We start from the raw sequence: 21,233 nt of genomic DNA on the forward strand, positions 1-21,233 counted from the left end.
TTTTTCACTTCAAAAATACCTAATGACCATTGGAGTGACTTATCCTTCAATTTTAGGCAATTAAGCGCAATTTATAAACAATTTTAATTCTTTTTACACTTACGCTGGGATCAATGAATGGACCTTTAACATGATTGAAAGATCCTTTTACAGTCTCTAGCAAGAAACAATTGAATACACACAGATGCATTCATTAACCTTTAGTTGAATACAGGGCGGATTTACCATAGGGCCAGATGGGCCGGCCCAGGGTCCCCAAATTTTTGGGGCCCCAAAATTGCCCTGTGCAGTGTGCATCTTCCATTTTAGCCGAAAAACACCATGGCCTGTAGTATAGCAACATTCACCTTCAATTCAGTCTAAAACAGTCTAAAATTAAAAAAATTTTGCGCTTTGCGCGCAAACATCCTAGTAGAATCTCAAAACTTGGCCACTTTAGTGCATGCCTCTTACATGATGCGTTTGGGGCCTCCAAATTTTGGCCTGGCCCAGGGCCCCAAAAAATGTAAATCCGGCCCTGGTTGAATACACAGTTAATGAAAGTATGGGTGTAAAGAGATACACCTAATAAAACATTTACTTGCCACCCAAAAAGACCCATTATTTATCCATGAAGATTTTTTTAAACAGTTTCCGGGGAGTACCACACCTACAGTATTTCCTCGAATAGTTGCCCGCCTTCAAATAAACGCCCCACCACTTTTTTTCAACCAAGATGTTTAAAAAATGCTGATATGTCCATGCAATCTTGTGTAATAAGCTTACCAAAGCTCACACATGGTCGATAATGGCGTCGGTAATTGGCGAAAATCTGGTCAAAAGTGGACCGGAAGTTGACATTCCTAAGTTCTTAGTTTGTCATTTCAGCGTGAGTTTTAATCTTACCTAATGATTTTAACAGGAACTATCGTTCTAAAAATGACCTCTAATAAACACCCCCTTTGGAAAATGCAACGTTCCTGGGGGTGACTATACGAGGAAATACTGTATGACTGGAGTTATTAAATTTTATGATATTTTGTTTATCATACTAATTTTTACTTCTCCATACCTAGGGTACAAATGTACATGTCCTTTCCAGATCCACTAAATACATCACCAAGCCTTTGGGATAACAACTACGAAAACGCTGCCGTTTTAAAACTGAGCTATTCCTGTAGATATTCATACACCCCCTGTGGAAGACATGACCTTAATCTCCAACACTAGGAGTGTAGATTTCAAGTCACCCATTCAGGTAACCCCATTTGAAATTCACAATCCTGTGTGGGAAATTAAAGTCATGTCTTCCATAGGGGGTGTAGGAATTTCAACTGGAATAACTCATTTTGGAGCAGACGACACTGAATGGGTGACTCCATTTGAAATTCACACTCCCTGTGTGGAAGATTAAGGTCATGTCTTCCATAGGGGGGTGTATGGATTTCAACTGGAATTGCCCTTCGTGACATAGAAAATCAGTTTTACATATCATTATACACACAACATTCTACACTACAAAATATAAATATTGAAGTTTGTATATACATAAGTACTTTCCATAAATGACATACAATTCGCTGTTTAAAATACAGTTACCTAAAATATTGCTATGGTTTTCATTTGGTGTCAATTCATTGGAGGTAAAAAAGCAATGTTAAAAATAATTTGCAATTCCTAATTTCAAATCATTAAAAACAAAAATTATCAATATTTTGTATCAATATACCTTTTTAGGCACTCTACTGTAGCAAATGTGCTTATAAAACTCCATTCATGCATGGTTCCTAAATAATAAGCATCACATGACATCATGCCCAACTCATGTGAATGGCACATGCTCATCACATGAGCATCACCCGGAATGAAAATGGAATTTTTAACAATCATGTTTCATCAAAATAGACGGTAATGTTTCAAATATGTCATTCCTCATATTGAAACAATATTGAATAGTGTAAATGACCAGCTTGTGGCTTGATTTAGTTTACCATTTAACACACAATAGTACTCACTGGGATACCCATTCAACTAATAATAATACTAGGTGTGTTTAGACAGTAGCCTACTTACTTTCAACCTAGCAATTAACTTACACTACTTGCAAGAGTGTGTCCACACAGGACTTACTTGTAAGCCAACTCATAAGTAAGGATGTCCTTCACTGGTAAATTATGCACAATCACAATAGGATTGGATCATACAGTCCTATACTATGGTTCACTACAAGTTTGGTAGTGACGTCAATGCTTTTTCGCGATTGCGCTGCAAGTATGCTGATAAATCGCTCTTGTGCGCGCGAGTGTACACTTTGCGTGATTAACTTGACGCGCGCGATTCACTGCTTAGGCCAACGAAATACGCACATACATCACTACCAAACTTGAGGTGAACCAAATTATAATATGGTCAACATAAGGTCATACTTACATACGAGTTACTTGCAAGTCTTGTTCACACTGGCCTTACTTTTGAAAGTAGCTCATTACATATAAGATATCTAACATGTAAAACCATTGAAAGTAACTTGCATATAGCTACTTGTAAGCACTTTAATGTTAAGTTTACTTTCGAATGTTGTAACTGTTGGCTGTACTTGCGACCGTCTGAACCTATTACTTAACTCTGATTCTTGGAACCTTCCCCTTAATTGATCTGAAAGACCCGAGGCCTGTTTCACAAAGATGTATAATCAATAAAAGTTTTATTTCATTTGCTTGAAAAATCAAATTTAAGACCAATTATAAATCCTTACAAATGACAGTATAGCATTGACACATTGTAACCTATATTGGACACAGACTTAAGCTTACACACTGCAAAATTCAAACATGCATTACATGCAAAATGTTTACAATCGTTTTAAACCACTTTTACATTAACAGTTTTAAAAACCGCATTTAGCTATCCATCTAAATTGCTAACCGCTCAGTCTAAAAACATGTCCACTCACAACACCTTCCCTTCGATTAAAATATAAAACTCTTTCATTTACAAAACTCATCTTATATAATTCACTGACCAAACCAACGTACAACATTTTGCACACATCACATGATTACATTTACATAATATATACGCAAAAAGATAAAATCCTGCTTCTGTAAAAAACTGCTGCAAATATTATAGGGAGTAAAAACAAATCTGCACTTTCTGAGCAATAACACTTTAGCACCTCTAGTACAATTACTGACTTCTCAGCTTTTCAAATTGGGCTATTCCAGTTGAATCCACACTACCCCTGTGGAAGATTTTGGAAATATCTTCCACAGAGGGAGTATGTTTTTCAAATGTAATTGGTCAGGGTTAATAATTTTGAAACCCATACTCCCTCTGTATTATGGCTTTACCTATATCTTCCACAACTGGAGTGAGTATTTCAAATAGAAGTTCCCCAACTGTCTATTCTATTCGAAACTCATACTCCCTCTGTGGAAGACTTTAGCTAAATCTTCCACAGCGGTAGTGTGGAGTTCAAATGGAATAGCCCAATCAGTCTGATGTCTGAGTTGACAGCCTGATATCAAACATAGTATATTATTTTTATATGACTTGGCCTTCCGTCTTCTCATGACAATTACGTGTAAATGTGTAATATATTGCAGATCATAATCACACATACACTTAATTTCATCAATTTGCTTAAAAGATACAAAAAAAGAATCCACACAAATTCTAGAAAAGCAAAAGACATTGCCAAACATTTGCATTGAAGCTTCCTCTTTGAAAGTCAAATGAAATTAGCTGGTAAATTTGAAATAAAATCATTATAAGCTTTCAAGCTGGCATATTAATCAAATGTATGTCCTTGTTTATGGCTCTACAATTAATACACAAGTAAACATAAACCATATTTTGCAAAATACTGGTTCTAAGCACTCGTAATGAATCCACCGTACAATTTATTCATAATCCACATCCATGAAGCAGTAACTAGTCGAGTTGATTACCACACTCCTTAATTACTCATTGCAGCTCTTCACTCAATCGTTGATTCGTTAATTACAGCACCTCGTTAGTGTCCAAACTTGAATCCTGCCCGAGTCACCTTAAGACGCACAAGCTCTTTGTCTTTGGTGATGATTTTGACAGCGTGGCTATGTGTTGCCATGGTAACATCAAAACCATTTGCCTGGTAGAATTGAAGAATATGAAGAGAATCATTATTTTGTAAAGTATCAAGATAGAACTAGATAGAACTAGATCTAGCATAGAGTAGAACATAATGAACCATTTTGAACTAGCTGGCATCCAGTGTTTTGTATGTGCAGGGGTGCGTTTGTAAAATGTGTGAAACGGGGATACATTTCCGTCCCATCCCTGTAAACTGGGGATAACGCCTGCAAACAGGGATATTCCCAATTTTCTTACAATGCTAATGGGGCTATATAACACCCCCCCCAGACGGTGCTAAATGCATTAGTTAGACGGGGTGGTGACAAGATCCCCTGTTGCATAGTAGAGAATCAGACATATACACATATCTGATTCCATATTACAGGGTGTCCCAATAAAAACAGAACCCTCATTGCCCCCTCTTTTTATCCTATTTCTGAAAGTTAATCAAATATATTTTGGTATATAAAGAAACCTTTATTCGTTTTAACAAACCGAAACAGTTATTTCAATCTGCTCACAATTTTTGAAGATATGCCTTCTTTAAGAAGTGAACCCGTTTTTCACTCTGTCCACAGATGAGGTTTGGCTACATCAACGATTAAAACGAAACACACGGTTAATGACATGGAAAGAAAATAGCATTAGGCTTTGGAACACATTCATCACCAGCTAGCCTCCAACATCTTTGAAACCGCATTACTTCTCAAGTATACAGCTCACAAGAAGGGTACGCAATGTAATTGATGCAATGAGGACCAAGGCTGAAACCTGTATTCGTCAAGGAGGCAACCAGGTAGAGGGCTAAGCAGCACAGTTAACTCACTTCAGAAGAACCAAGGCCATACCAAACAGCCCTTTTCAGGCTACTTTTAATCCCCAAAAAGAAAATGACATGTTGTAAATAAAGAGAAAGCAAGAAACAAGTAAGTAAGGAAGTAAGAAACATAATAAAACACAAATGCATAAATAACCAAGAAAAAATAAGTTCAATTGCGAGTATAGCAAGAGAGGTCCCATCCCACATCCATTTTGCCGACAAGTTAATGACACTTAACACACCGGAAAGCCCAATCCCTAAATAATGTTTGTTATTAATAAAAGTTATCATTTAGAGAATAAACGATATGAATTTTTGTTTTTACTATCCTCTACCGTGTGATAGACGACAGGCAGGTCCAATATTTTGAGTAGTGGATGCCGGCGCAATCAGATCAGATTATGTGTCTACGAACTAGACCACTCCCACCGACTAAGAATGAGGAATGCTTGATATAGTATTCATGCATGGTATGTGTACTCCTTTGTAATCTTTTAAGTAGCCAAACCTCCTCCGTGGACAGAGCAAAACACAGCTACATTTCTTTAAAAGAGCATATCTTCAAAAGTTGTGAGCCGATTGAAATATTTCTTTCGGTTTATTAAAGCTAATGAATAAAGGTTTCTTTATATACCACAATATATTTGATTAACTTTTCAGAAATAGGAGAAAAAGAGGGCGCAATGAGGGTTCTATTTTTATTGGGACACCCTGTATCTAACTGGGGATACACATATATATGATTTTTCCCAGCAAAGTGGGGACATATCCACACATGCATCATATCATACTTGCGGTTGGATAGTCCCAGACAGATGCTACACACAGATGTCCCCGATGTACACGTTTTACAAGTAGGGGTGTGTATGAGGAAAGATAATTTATGAGTTTTTCCAACTACCTCTCCTCCTGGATGATGCAATATCTGTAGAGTGAGTTGGAAACCTTGAACGATAGACTTTTCCCTGTCACTTCACCATGTTCAGATTATTTGATCTTGTGCTATTCCAGCTGAAATCTATACACCCCCTATTGAAGACATGACCTGAATCTTCCACACAGGGAGTGTGAATTTCAAATGGGATTACCAAAATGGGAGACTCCATTTGAAAGTTAGGGTATGTCTTCCATAGGCTTGTATGGATTTTAACTGGAATTGTGTCTGTAAGAATCAGCAAGTATGAATCACACATGTATGCAATGTTAGGCCTGTAATATACATGTATCCGCTACTTTTCTTCTTGGTTTTGGTATATTTTTACCTGTACTTTGATATCGCTATATAAATGGTTTAAATTGCATTGGTTTGTTCCAGTCTTACAAAAAATCAAACAAAGGAAAAATGTGATGTCCTTTGGAAATCAATCTTTGTTTAAATTGAATGAGAAAAGCAATGCAGGACATTGACTGTCAACTACATTTGTATGCATCTTGCAACAGTGATCTCACATACATCTCGAAACAGTGATCTCGCATGTTAGCGCCATATATAGAGTTTGCACATGATAACTTCACACCCGGTCCCTATAATGATTCATAGGTCTGCTTAGAAGGTCTATATTCTATTTTGATCTCTTAAAGGAGCAAAATAAACAAATTGAATGAATGAAAGACAGAAATAAAAAAAAAGATAAAAAAATATTACCTCTAATATCTTGTCCCCAATTTGCAGTCCAGCTTGAGCTGCAGGTCCTTCTGGTGTTACCTTGGTAACAAATATGCCCTGAAATGAATGGCACATAAAAATGTGAACTTATGTTAAGTCAAATAAATGAAATGGTTTATTGTGTACCTTACACTTTTCAGCAATTCTGCTGTAACTAAAAGCAAGGCCCACAAGACTCTGATTCAAATTCTTTCAGCACCTTTGGGCTGATGCAGTTTCTTAGCTAGCCGCCCATCTGCCCGTCATTTTAGATGGGGGAGTTTGCTCCTGAGATAGGCAAAATGAAAGCCTTGGACAGAAGCTATGTTTATAATTGTAGTTGTTAATAAAGGCTATTGACCATTTTGTGTATTACATTGTCAACAACGAATGCCAAACACTACATGCGCACAACGTTGTAACACTAAAGCTTAACGATCTGATGTTTTGTGAGTTTGGGCTATCTCTGATCAATCCAAGCGGTAATCTAATTTGGCTCCCATTGTTTACAATTCAATATGATGGGATTTGAGTCTGGACTTTTAGTGTTTATAAACTGACCTGGTCATTTGGTAAGAATGGATTCTGTCTGGCATCTTGGTCAATACCACCTGCAATACTAAATCCAAGCCCTGATGGGTTAGTTGGTGATGGACGCCTCACAACGGCTATTTCAATCTGAAAATTAAAACAAAAAAGTAATTTCAATATCAGTTATCACCAAACACTGTTACTCCTTTCATACAATAATAAAAAACTTAAGTTATTTTTCTTAATGGTATATAAATGAGTAAAAATACAAGTTTAAAGATTAAAGTATAAGATTAACTAAGGGAGGAATACTCCCATCAATGAGACGTTCTGGTTCACCAGAACGAAATTACAACACATAGCTATAATGGAGCAGTGTAAATACCCTACGGGGACCACTCATATACTTTCATGTGTTGTCATCCTCAAGCAGGCCTTCAAATTTCACACCCTAAACACTGATCTGGAGCATGTAAAAAGACCAACCCTAATCATTGACCTTCTTGTAAAAAAGGGACTCTTTCCACTGACCAATAATATTTAGGCACCCTTTTCACTGACCTCCATAAAAAAAAGGTACCCTTTTCACTGACCAACCATAAAAAAGGTAGGCTATCCTTTTCACTGACCTATCTATCACCCATATATGCACATGTATGGAATGCCATAACTAACACAAGCTAACACAATTATATTATAACATCAATAAATCTATGATACTCCCATATTCCCCAAAGGGACTTACTACATGAAGGTAAGACATGGACATGCATGACAGTTTGTTGTCTTCCAAATCCATACCTGGCCTAATCACCGAACTCATTTCAGACCCTAAACGCTGTGCTGAAATGTATTACCTGTTACCCTTTTTTCCAAAATAGCATGAAATTGCTACCCTAAACACGGTCCGCGCAGACTGCGACAATGCATGGAAAAAAGTACCCTTTCCCACAGATTTCTGCTCGAGGATGACAACACATTTATTCTGAGTGGCCACCCCCAGTTACAGGCCTTTACTGCTTTAGTAACATATTCTTGGGAGCAGAAGACACCAAATTGGTGTTTTATGACCTATAACCTGATAAATCAATGCAAACTCTTCAATGTGCAACGACAACATGTTTACATTATTGTTTACATGTATTGTTATTGCACCTGCGGGAGCAGTTGTCATGCTGAATTTAAACCCGATCGCTGGATCACCCGGCTGGATCACCACGTGAATTCGCCTCTTGAAAACCTCTACGAGGTTGTTAAGCATCGAGCACGCTGACTGGCTTAGCAATTATCAAAGTAGTTTTGTTAACCAATCAGGTTAGATGCACTTTACTGGCAGGTCACATTAATTTAAACCGTAAAAGGCTGTCGCGTGCATTGATTGGCTTACGATTGCAATGAATGGTTTTTCAACCAATCACAAAACGGGTTATAAATAAATAAGACGCCCATCAGAAATTTTGGACACGTCCATGATGACGTCATGCCTCAGTGCCACGAGGTAGCCGGAGGCTTCGCTTTTCTGAGAAGCGAGCGAGTGGTATAAAGTCAGTTTCACACCTGTGATTTAATGAAGCATATCATAAAATCTCTGAGCACATCCACAGCGCATTTGACAGATAAAAATGACATTTGCAATTCTGAGCAACGGGATTCCACGAATTTGACGATTGTGTAAGTTATTCTACAGGATAGGTAATAATTAAGAGCTGGTCTGCTGTATTTGATTGAAGTGCATATTGAAGTTTGTAAGTTTGTGACTTCGTATGTTATGTGCAATAGATATTACAGGAAGCTTAAATTGGCACGCTTTCCTGCAATTTGTCTGTCGCTGCCGAAAATTATTTGGAGTTCTGGCCACGTCACACCGGAAGTGTGACGTGACCTCGCTGGGCATAACACATGGCTGATGAACTTTAATCCATCTAAATGTTTCACCATGACCATCGGTTCCAGCCCTCAGACACCGCATGTTTACACCTTCTGTGGTAAAGAGCTTTCAACAGTTTCTTCTCATCCATACCTGGGTATTCATCTGTCAAACACACTTAGTTGGGATATACAAACTCAGCATTCTGCAAAGAAAGCCAATCAGATCCTTGGAGTTGTTAGGAGAAACCTGTGGAGCTGTCCTGAAAAGGTTAAGGTCACTGCCTATACAGCCCTGGTTCGGCCTATCCTTGAATACGGAACAGCTGCGTGGGACCCCCACTTGCAGAAAAACATCCACGCTCTTGAGAGAATACAACGTCAAGCAGCAAGATTCTGCAAGAAAGTGTACACCCGCGAGAAAGGAATTGTTACCAACTGACTCCGGGAGCTTGATTGGGACACTCTCCAGTCAAGACGGCAAGCCAAGAAATTAACAACTCTTTACAAAATGGATAATGGGCTCATTGACATCAAATTAGACGACTACATACACCACACCACACGGTCTTCGAGGGGACACAACAAGAAATTTTTCCAGCCAAGATGTAAGACCACCATCTACCAGAAGTCATTCTTCCCATCAACCATCGTTAGCTGGAACCAGCTTCCTCCATCTGTTGCTGAGAGCCCTGACCTGAATACCTTCAAAACCAACTTAGTTCAACACCTCAAACCAAAACTATAACTGCTCCGCCATCCAACCGATGCGCAAGTTGGTGTGATGTATCCTCGAGATATTTTTGCCAGCAGCGAATTCAGATTCAGATTACCGTATGGCTTTAACTGCTTTGCTTGAAATTGTAATTATTATTAATACAACATTATTTATCCAGAATAAACATAATAAACAAAAATTAATTAGCACATGATCCAAATTGTCGTAGTTTCATAGTAACTTCAGTGCAAACTTAGGGCAGCACCAAATGATACGAAAATGTCATACCGATAAATAACGTCTGTTTTGCCCGTTTTTTAAAGTTTGCGTTACAAACTTACGAACTATTTTTTTTAGTAGGCGTAACTCGTAAACGCAAAACCGGGATCAACTGAAATTTTGGGAACAAGTTTTTTCGCGAATATGTATTGAAAAATGTCATAAAAAGAGGATGATAGGATCACGAAATCATGAAATACTCCTTAGTTTTAAAATAAATTTTAATATAAATAAGCTTAAACGAATGCTGGACGGTTCGCACCCTTTCAATTTCGGACCCGTGCACTTTCGCCCCCTTTCTATTTCGCACCCGTGCACTTTCGCCCCCTTGTTTTGATACCGCGGGTATTGTGCTGCTGTCATGCTGTTGATTGATGCACGACCGATTGCTTGAACTCCCGATGCGGTGTAGTATGTTTATAGTACTGGGCCGTCGGGCATGCACTAAATATTAAGTCATGATAAACCGGGAAGGAAGGAAAGAAAGGATATTTTAAAACAAAATAGAGGAACAATTTTTTTTCTCAGAATATATTACAGGCCAGATATTTTAGCAGCAGGCTTACCCAAAATAATGAAATAATTAGAATTCAATGATAAAAATAGTAATAATAATAAATAGTAATATAAATAATAAATTTATATTTAATTATTAATTATAATATGTATAAAAACAGGCGAATTTTTTTCCAACTGACGACCAAAGGATGGATCCGAAAGGAAGTGTCAACAAGCAATGGATAAAATTAAAAACAATGAAAGTACGACACAAAATCCAATGGGGGGTAACACAAAACATATAAACAAAGTTAATTTAATAATATAATATGATGATAATAATAATATGATAATAATAATAATAATGATAATAATAATAACAATGATAATAATATAAACAAAGTTAATTTAAAAATATAATATGATGATGATAATAATAATAATATGATAATAATAATAATAATAACAATGATAATAAGGGGCTGTGCAATAATTATTTCCCCGGTTAATTTCGAACGGCCCGCCAAAAATCGCTGTCCCCCCTCTCGGCCTGCCAAAATCGCCCCCCGCCAAAAAATCTTTGCCCCCCCCCTTACACATGCCAAATTTTTGGGATCCCAATTTTCAAACCTTAAATGGTCTAGATATATGTTGTGAGTGGAGCGAGCAGGATAATTGCATATTAAAGTGTTTCCGTGCTGTTTTCCTAAGCCTGTGTAGAGCGTGTTATTTAAAAGGCGCCACATGAATGTGTGCCCAAAATTGCACCCCTTCTCCCCTCTCGACTCGCCAAAAATTGCTCCCCCCCCATTTTTACCCTCCCCCCCAGGGCTTATAATTATTGCACAGCCCCTAATAATAACAATGATGATAATAACAGTAATAATAATAGTTATAATAATAAATTGAATATAGCTGTGTTTAGTTGCAATTCATAATATTTGTAGCTAAGTTCCAAAATAAATACTTTAATGTGCAAGTGTAAGAAAGAAAGAAGAAAGAAAAACAAAGAAAGAAAGAAAGAGAAAGAAAGAAAGAAAAAAAAAGAAGAAAAAAAGAAATTAAGATGAACTGAACAAATCTAATTGATAGAAATAAATTATTATGTGCAGCTACATCCAAAAACAAGACATGTTTCAACAGACAAAGCAGCTTTCTTGATAAAAAGAAAAGAAAAAAAGGGCAATATAAAAAGAAAGAAAGTCATCCCTTTTACACGATCTTCTTTATTAATATCTAAGAAATAGATGCTAGTATTACATTATTGACATCTTCGAGTTCAAACATCCTGCCTTAAAATTGTCGGCATAAGGTATTTAGCGGATTAAGATACCGCGTAAGATATGCCGTGGTGTTGATGAAGCATCGTCATAATGAGTCCGTGATTGACAGGCCGGTAAACAAAATGAATAATGAACATATAAATGTCAATCATTTACAATGCAGAATTGGATAGCATTTTCCCACAAATTTGTTTATTTACTTATGTTATTTATTAAAACCATATTTATACAGGGTTACCCTTCAGATAAATCTGCTGTTACAGGGGCCCTGTGTCATGAAAACATACATAACAATTTTTAGAATTATACATAGGCCCTATATATGTAAGAATTTTTTAAAAACATAAACATCAACAAATCATACATCAAATATATCAAAATTCGTTAAAAGTATTTACATTTCTTTGTTTTATACAATTTACGTAACACTTGTAGAAATATATATATATTAAATTAATTAAGAACAGAGACAAAATACATCATTCATTAAAAGACATAAAGGTTAAAACATTTGGTTCATTATTTACATTTCTCATTAAAGCGAACAAAAACTTTCCCGATTAATAATATTTTATATTTGGCAATGAATATGGATGCAATTGTAATATTTCTCAATGTGTAATCGTAACATATTGTTCGTAAATAAATATCTTTCTATGCATGAATTTTTGACAAGTTTATACCGCACGGGCCGGGGCTTGTCAAGCAATCGATCGACCGTCGTCACTAGGCATATGGCACTTTGCGTGTCTGTTTACGGTACCATTGATTGAACCCACACCATACCCGGCGCTTTCCCATAAGTCATTCATTACATAATGGGTTTTATGTATACTACAGTCACGCGGCCGCGTGGCCCGGAGACTTGTCAAGCAATCGATCCGGTACGGGTATGTTCTGGGACGAATATATGCGTGCTACTGCCTAGTCACCGTAGGCTACCATTGCATTGATTGAACCCGTCACGCCCGGGCGCTTTTGCGTACTAGTGGCAGCTAATACTTTCATACGATGAAGAAAGGTGGCGAAAGTCAGCACAGCATTATCGCAAAAGCTGCTGCCAGGCGTTTGTTTTGCTTGTGCGCATTTGTCTTTGAGAAATTTGCTAAATATTTTTTCCCATTAGTTTCATGTCAAAGAAGATCAATTCGGCAACATAAAGATGGGATAAAATTATAAATTATAAGCCATCACATTTTTGGCCATATCAATATTAGGCCCTATATAAATTTTATAGGCTTTAAATAATTTAACACTAAATTATATAGGTATTAATAAAGTACTAATAAGGTAACATAATTCTAATAATAATAATAATATAATAATAATGATAATAATAATAATAATAATAATAATAATAATAATAATAATAATAATAATAATAATAATAATGATAATAATAATATAAATAATAAAATAAAATAGAAATGAAATAAAATAAAATAGGCCTAAGTAAAATAAAATAACCAATCAAAAACATAATGAATACCAATCTTCAGTCGAAGCACATTTAATATATTGTAATAATATAGGCCTATTAAATTCAATCGAGCCGGAGAGTCCATCAACATCCCGGGTAATGATACTATTTGCTTTTGTACACGCTGGACTCAGTACCGGTACTGTAAACACAGACAATCAACACTAAACAGTCAACCAATACTATACACATACAACACCCCACTGTACCGCCGGGAGTTGAAGCGATCGATCGTGCATCATCAATCAACAGCAGCACATTACCCGCGGTTTAAAAGGGGGCGAAAGTGCACGGTGCGAAATTGAAAGGGGCGAAAGTGCACGGGTCCGAAATTGAAAGGGTGCGAACTGTCCTGTTTCCGCTTAAACAATGTTAAAAAACGGGGGTAATTCTGTCGAAATAAGATTGTGGTTTTTTCTCAAACACAAAAATTTGGCTTCACCATGTGTCCCAGGCAGCGTATATAAATCTACCTACAGTATAAATGGTTATTTTAAATACTACAATTTAATTTATGACACTTACACATGGAATGCGATCTTGATCGTACGCCATTTTCACGCCCAGCGAAGTTATGAAGTGAAACCAGCAGAGCAGAATCAATTAATTGGCTTGAAATCGATTACCAGCCTGATAGGCGCTTTTTGGGCGGAGGTTGCCAGGCGGCGGATGACATGATCGAGCCGGCAACTTGTGAAACCGCCCGGCCGTATGGCATTTTCCATATACTCGGTTAGTTTTGTGGGGTTCATTATCGAACCCCAACGGTTTTAGCTTGTATTTATATTATTTATCAACATAGGTCTATTTGTTTGTGATATTTCAAGCGTTTTAAAATTTCAAAATAATCCCATTCAATTACACGGTTGACGATGAAAATTTACTGAATTTAGAGAATGCACGGCGACCACCACATGGAGGATGCGAAGCAACTCCAAAAGCCTTGGGTGGGGGTTTGCAGTGGCTAGCTTAGGGAGTGTTCATATACTTTGGTTGGGGTTGGAAATATAGGGGGATCAAACAAAAATGGGTCCTAAAAAGGGGGATCAATCATGGGCGAAAATAGTGTAAAATATACAAAATGTTTGCGTGCCATGCGCGCACATTGTCCCAAGCCTTTTTTGGAAGCTCAAAGACATGTAGGCCTACAGTGATCTCTAAAAAACAAAACCGGTATATATATATGCAACTGCAATTTTTATTTTGCCCCCCCCCCCGACCAAGAAACCTGGCTACGCCCCTGGTCCCCGGAACAGTGGCATAGATTTCTTTTTGACATGGGGGGGGGGGGTGGGGTTGGAAAAATTGTCTTGAAGTGTAGTGAATCCAGCACCTTCTTGGTGACAAAAGAAGTTTATGGTAGGCCTACAAATGCGCGTGAAGCACGTTGGCATACTGAAGCTAAACTGTGGCGTGTTTCACTAAGCGTTACGACTCGTCGTAAGAGGTGTCAACCGTACGTAAACTCCGTGAACCGTTCGTAATAGGGGGGGTAGTGTGTCCTCAAAGGATTATGGGTAATTTGGGAATTTCATCGCGAAAATTTGCTCTGATGATGACGTCACCCATTGGTTTTGTGTGTGAAAATTGGTCAACTTTAGCATGCACTGACAAGAATTCTAGGGTGTGGCATCCAGATATTATTTCAGAACTAGTTAAATACACCTTCCTTCTATCTACCATTTTCTTAAAGTTTGGTTGCAACACCCTAGAAAGGTGTTTAATTTTCAAAATTGCAAGGCTATTTTATTGCCATCGTCCGCCATGACAGAACGATGAAATGCGGCGATCGGGGTTTTCCCTGACGTGTTGCCATATTTAACACTACTGACCTCTAGAAAGGGATTATGAAAATCAACATTGCTGCCATAAAAGTGTTAAAATTTTATTTTGGATTTAATATCACGTTCCAAATATAATTATTCCCTTTTCACAACTTTATATTTTGATAAACCAATACTTTCTATAATTTGCGTTGTTATTTATTCCTGTGCGTTGCTTTATTTATACCAGAAAGCGTCTCGCACATGATCCCTAAATTCAGTAGCAACACTGTGAATTTGTCAGCGCAGTAAACGTAAATCAAGTCAGCAGCGGTTGTTTTGAATGTGAAGACTTAAAATTATCGGTGGAAATTCACTACAGATAAAGTGAAGTAAGTTTCTTATTTTCTATCTTGAAATATTATTAACTCTGGATATATATGCTACAGGCTCAGATGTAGTTTTGTAGACAGTTTGGTGTGATTTGAACCGGCAGGAATGCATGCATGTTGTTGAGTGCATGCATGCATGTGAGTGATGGGCATTCAGTAAGCTTAAATCATCATAATTGGTCATAGGCTATAATAGTTATGTTTAGAATTAGAACTGGCCTAGCACTTTTTAGTGCAGCGGGGGACTGTGACAGCCCTCTCTGACATTGCAAAATCCACCAGTCCTAACATGCTCGAAGGCTGTTTTCAAGTTCATGGCCGTGTGCGCACACTGGGCTCCTGCATGTCCTGCGAGGAACTGGAACTCAACATACAAATTGCGAGCGTGTGGCGCAAGAGCGAATCAGCGCAAAACCTACATTTCGGCCTAGGCTTGATCAGAGGTCCATTTCACTAAACTTTACGAAGCTTCGTAATTAGTCTCAAAATTGTTCTAATATCGGGTATTCATAACTTTGAAACGGTTACTTGAGTAACGAAGGGTTAAAAGTGTACAGTAAATATTTTATTACTTCCATGGTCCGGGTACGCGCTGGTGATCGGCGATCGCATAGAAGTGACAAGGCCGCACCGACAACCAATGGGTCAACCGTCTTGTTGTCAAGAGTGTTGATCAGCCAATCAGAGCTCAGAGTGATTGTTTATCTTTGTGTGTTCTTGCTTTTGTACACTCGGCGCACAGCTCAGACCGCAGAAGTAATAAAAAACTAATTGTAGTGAAATGCAACTCTGGCCCATTTGGTTCCCTCCGATCGAGACATCCAGCATGTGGTGTCTGCTTTGAGCGCGTTGGTGACATGTGAAACCCACTATAATTTAGACTCGCTGAGTCTCATGGACGCCGTTCCTATGTCCATCAGACTCGTATTTCCCATTTTGGATGTCAATGGGAAATACACACTTAACGATTTGCGCCGGTTAGAAACTTGAAAAAAAATCTTTAAAATTTCATCAATGTATATAAAAGTGGTACCAACCGTATTGTGCTTGCTAATTTAAGACTCGGTTGAAACAAAATTAAGGATCGAAAGCATTTTAGTGTCCAAAAGGCAAAATTATCGTCAAAGTTCTGCGAAATCGGCACCCTTGCGAAGGGTTCAGAATTGAATCGAACGAAAAATATCCGATCTTTGCGATCAAAAACACAAAATTACAACTTTAAACATACTATTGGCAAAAGACATTATTACCAAACAATACAGAATAGAAAATTTGACATCATTTTCTCAAAATATTGAAAAATTTGCTCACCAGACATCGAAAAAGTACGCAATCCAATTCCCGTTCAAACGCGTGGGAAACTGAAAGTGCGATAATCGTGACTACTATAATTTGGGTCACCTCAAGTTTGGTAGTGACGTACGTGCATATTTAGCTCACAGCAGTATTGAATTATGCGCGTAAAGTTAAATGCGCTAAGTGTACACACACACGTACAGAGGCGGTTTGTCAGCACACTTGCGACGCACCCGCAAAAAAGCACTGACGTCACTACCGAACTTAAGGTGAACCAAATTATACTATATTTCTGGCCATGTCACTATGAGCTGTTTCTTTAGGATGGGAACAACAGGACATGTATACATTATTCCCTGATCAATCCAAGGCAGATGAGATGAGTCAAATGCACTGGGCGTGGGACTCTCACCACATGGCACTAAGCATCTGTGTCGAACGACTTATGAAATGCCCCCTAAACGATCATTTTGCATACCTGAATTTAAAGGGTGTATTGCTGTAACGGCTACGCATAAAAATACCATAAACATGATAAATGGCACACAGAGAAATTAAAATGCTAATTTGATACTTAGACAATAATAACTGCAGTTGTGTATCGTGGAAGCTCCTACCCGGGGGGCTAAAGAAAAACAGCCTGAAAAGGTTGACCCAATTTTTTTCCAGCCAGGATGGCGCTCGAAAATCTAAAAAGTGGGGGGGGATAGGAGCAAAATATTTTTCTCAACCAATTTTTTTTAGATTTTAAAAATAATTGCAAGTGTTACACCCCCCAATTACCACCCCTCGACCGGTGGCCCTCTTGACGACCAAACAGATACAGTTGCATTAGTTTCCATAATTTTCCGCCTTTTTTTATAAAAATAATTCTTCTTGCCACCCCTTCTGTCATGCCCTTTTTCTTTAATATTTCTTTTTGCTGCCCCTTCATCTTCAGCCACCCCCTGCATTTACCCCGGGGGTTCCTGCTCACCTACAAGAGCAGCAACAAGTATGCATTACTATAATTTGGACTACCACTGGCCCCACTGGCACTGACAATCTAGACAATTGCAGTAATCAAGGTTGATAAAATATGCCTCTGACATGAGGTGGCATTTATTTTTGTGCTTGGCATTTACCCCGGGGGTTCCTGCTCCTAAAGCCACCCCCCAACCTGGGAAATGTTTTTAATCTTGATTCTTTCTTCATAATTTGTGTATTTAACAGGCATGGTACCCTGACGATGGATGCATAACAACCATATTTGTCACCTACAAGAGCAGCAACAAGTATGCATTACTATAATTTGGACTACCACTGGCACTGACAATCTAGACAATTGCAGTAATCAAGGTTGATAAAATATGCCTCTGACATGAGGTGGCATTTATTTTTGTGCTTGGTCCAACACTTTGGACTGGCCTGGAGCTCTGTGAGGGCCACAGACTGCAGCTCCATCTGAGGCACATAATTAACAAGACATTTCAAGTGTGCACTTATTCTGACATTTTCCATGTAAAACAAATTTATAGTAATTCAAAATCAGAACAGAAATGAGAACTGTAAATTTTACAGTAAATAAGTGCTACAGCCATTGGACTCAATTCATCATTCAGCAAGGTCATCTCAAAAGGAGGTTCTTCATTGAAAAGTTTTGCAGCACTGACAACAGAATTAAAACCAGAGAACCACGACTTGACCACCATCTTTATACACACATGGGGCAAAAGCACCCAAAACTAATCGGGTGCTTGTGCGTGATGCTTAACATGGCATGACGCACTGAGTGCATCTAAGGAGCGACGCAATGTGTTATTGTGTGATTCCAATTGTTTACATTTGTTTCCGCATACCGTCCATAAGGACCCAAATACCTCATTTTCCCCCATGATTTGCCGTGCTATTATACACATGGTGGCATAATTGGGAGTCCCAGTTCTTTGGTTTGAATTCAAGATTTCTGAAGCAAAATTCCCTACATGTAGTCTTCCGTTTTTCTTTCAAAACATAATTTTGTCAATCCAGATTTTAGAAAAAATTAAAAATTGCATCCCAAAATAGAATAAACTTCCACAATATTAAGTTGTGGGCTATACAATGGTGATGTTTCAGATTCTATTGGGCTCAATCTTGAAGTCGGATGATCTCCTGAGCACACTCGCACAGTGGTGTAGCGTCATAGTGGCATGTGTCCACGCAATCGATCTGAAATTTTAGAAAATCCCACAGGAAAATTGCCGAAAATGGCTTGTGCCCCCTAGACCTGGTCCCCAATCATGGTATGTGCCCCCAATAAAACAACATGTATACGCTATGCCACTGCCTTAGCACTTAAACACCTTGTTTTGTTGAAATTGGCCCAGAGTTGTGGTGCCAGCTAAAAAAACTTTGGATGGGGAGGGGGGTTGTCTGAAAATTGTCATTCTATGAAAATTATTATTTGCTCTTTTCTATTGATAGTTATTGATGTTAGTTCTTGGTGTCAAAGATTCCAAAATTGAAAGTTGCATAAGATTTGGACCATCTGTATTCTTGGAAACGGCATGTTTTACGTCAAAATTAGGGCGCGAGGGGCTGAGGGCGCTTTGCATTAAACATGCTCATGCTCTTTCAACTTTTTCCAGATTTAGTGATGTAAATACAGACAGAGTCAGAAATTGGATTCTCCCAAGTAGAATTTTGCAAAAATCTGTGGATTCTTGCCATATAACTCTATGATAAACTGAAATATTTACGAGACTGATACACTTCAAAGTTGACTTTGTTTTTGGTTAATGCACTTTCATATACCATGTACAATTTTGCCCTAGTGCCCCCTCTGAAAAATCTTATGCGACTTTCATAAATGGAATCTCTGACATCAATAAAATATAAAACAACACCAAAATCAGTAGCATAAGGCAGAGAATTATATTTTTTCATGCTAAATTACAATTTTCAGTCCCCTCCCCTGCCCAAATACATTTTTAGCCAGGTTTGGCCAATTTTGATATAAAAAAAGGTGTCTTAGAGATGCTGAGGAGATCATCCCGCATCAAATTTAATTATAAAATAATCTAAAACATCACCCTATTTTGACCCCTGTATATAACATATTAATTACTCAGGCCTTGAAATTCAAATTTTTAAGGGCACTCATTTTTAAAGGCACTCATTGGGGCATGAAGGCCAATATTTTGGAACTGAAGAATTTAATGCGTTGAAATTAAGAGGCACCGCCAAGTCTAAGGGCAACTGTAAAATTTGAGGCCTGCTACTACTAATTTCAGCAATATATTTGTTTTAATATTGGTTGATTGGGTTTTACACTTAAAATATTCTAACAAAAATATGGCTGAGATTTTCGAGAAAAATTTTGGACTAAACAATAAAAGCTTTGCTACTAATCTTGGCTAGTTGCATCCTATATTTTGAAATACATACACTATTTTGAAATAAAACAAACAGAACAAATAAGTTACTCAGGAAACTGAAATAATTTCATGTCTTGATATGTTTTTAAATTTAATATTACAATTAAATATTATTATAATTACAAGTATAATATCAATTAAATGTATAAATCCATTTTTTTTCCTTTGAACTGCTTGATTGTTTGGATCAAGTAAATAAACATTGTGTGGATTTTTGTGTGGATAATTAAATGAGCTTGACCACATTGATAGTACATGTAGCCTCGTCAAAATCACCACTTTACTCCCATCAATACAGATTTTGGTATGAGGTGAAAGCTTGTATTTTCATCAGTGAAATTGTGGGCCTGGAATGTTACACCCAGATTACATGGTGTGGTAGTTTGGTGGTTTACTAGGATGCACATTTTTGCTTCTAAATCCAACTCAAAACTTGGAATAGTGAGCCTCAATGTGAAGTAGAATGTGTAACAGTCTGGTCACACACAACTAAAGAGAAAATTCCCAGTACCTCCCTTCATGCAGCTTTAAGGGTGGTCTTAACCCTGGAATTATGGAAACTTTTGGGCCTCATATTAACTGCTAAATTGTTGGTCTAAAAAGAATATAGAAGTATACATTTTTAAAATGGCAAAGACATGATGAATTCATCTGTGAGGTCAAATTTTGGCCAAAATGCTAATTTTTGGAGAAAATCCCAAAAAAGACTTGTTTGTTTTTTTGAGCCAAATTGTTTTGGTCAATGTAACAAATAAATTCTTGGGCCAAAAGAATTTTTTTATTACCGTATTCGTCTGAGTATAGTCCCACGTTTGATTATAGTCCCCTCCCCCCATTTTTCGAAAAATTCCAGGAATTGTAAAAAAAAAAAAAAAATTTAAAGTTATTTTTTCGGTTTTGGAGTGTCCCTGGACCTAGACCTAAATCATTGTAAATGCTAGGATCATTCATGGTTGACCTAAAAAAATAATTAAAAAATTGCATGATATTTTGTGTTTTTGCTGAACCATGAAATGGTATCAGCCTATAAGAGTGAATGTTACTAGCTTACTTACTTACTAGCTTACTAAGTTACTAGCTTACTAACTGACTAACCATTTGGTCTGAAATGGACATATCTCTAAATGCCACAAAGGTATGACCCCATGAGTGGTGTCATATGAAAGAGG

At 37.5% G+C, this 21,233-nt stretch overlaps 1 protein-coding gene across 1 annotated transcript; it reads right to left on the reverse strand.

Annotated features, from left to right (window-relative positions):
- Positions 1 to 1,070: 1,070 nt before the first annotated feature.
- Positions 1,071 to 13,804, reverse strand: LOC140153566 (tax1-binding protein 3-like). Its single transcript, XM_072176345.1, has 4 exons — positions 13,741 to 13,804; positions 7,122 to 7,238; positions 6,561 to 6,638; positions 1,071 to 4,111 (listed from the first exon to the last, which is right to left on the reverse strand). The coding sequence occupies exons 1-4, from the start codon at positions 13,768 to 13,770 to the stop codon at positions 3,995 to 3,997; spliced, it is 342 nt and encodes a 113-aa protein (XP_072032446.1). The 5' UTR covers positions 13,771 to 13,804; the 3' UTR covers positions 1,071 to 3,994.
- Between the last annotated feature and the right edge of the window lie 7,429 nt (positions 13,805 to 21,233).

Source organism: Amphiura filiformis, chromosome 5, assembly GCF_039555335.1.
Source record: "Amphiura filiformis chromosome 5, Afil_fr2py, whole genome shotgun sequence".
In the NCBI taxonomy this organism is placed as follows: domain Eukaryota; kingdom Metazoa; phylum Echinodermata; class Ophiuroidea; order Amphilepidida; family Amphiuridae; genus Amphiura; species Amphiura filiformis.

Excerpts from the sequence above, each read along its gene's own strand:
- LOC140153566 (XM_072176345.1), bottom strand. The coding sequence starts at position 13,770 with ATGGCGTACGATCAAGATCGCATTCCATGT. Across the intron at positions 7,239-13,740 it reads ATCAAGATCGCATTCCATGT|ATTGAAATAGCCGTTGTGAG; the intron begins GTAAGTGTCATA and ends TTTAATTTTCAG. Across the intron at positions 6,639-7,121 it reads CATTCTTACCAAATGACCAG|GGCATATTTGTTACCAAGGT; the intron begins GTCAGTTTATAA and ends CATTCATTTCAG.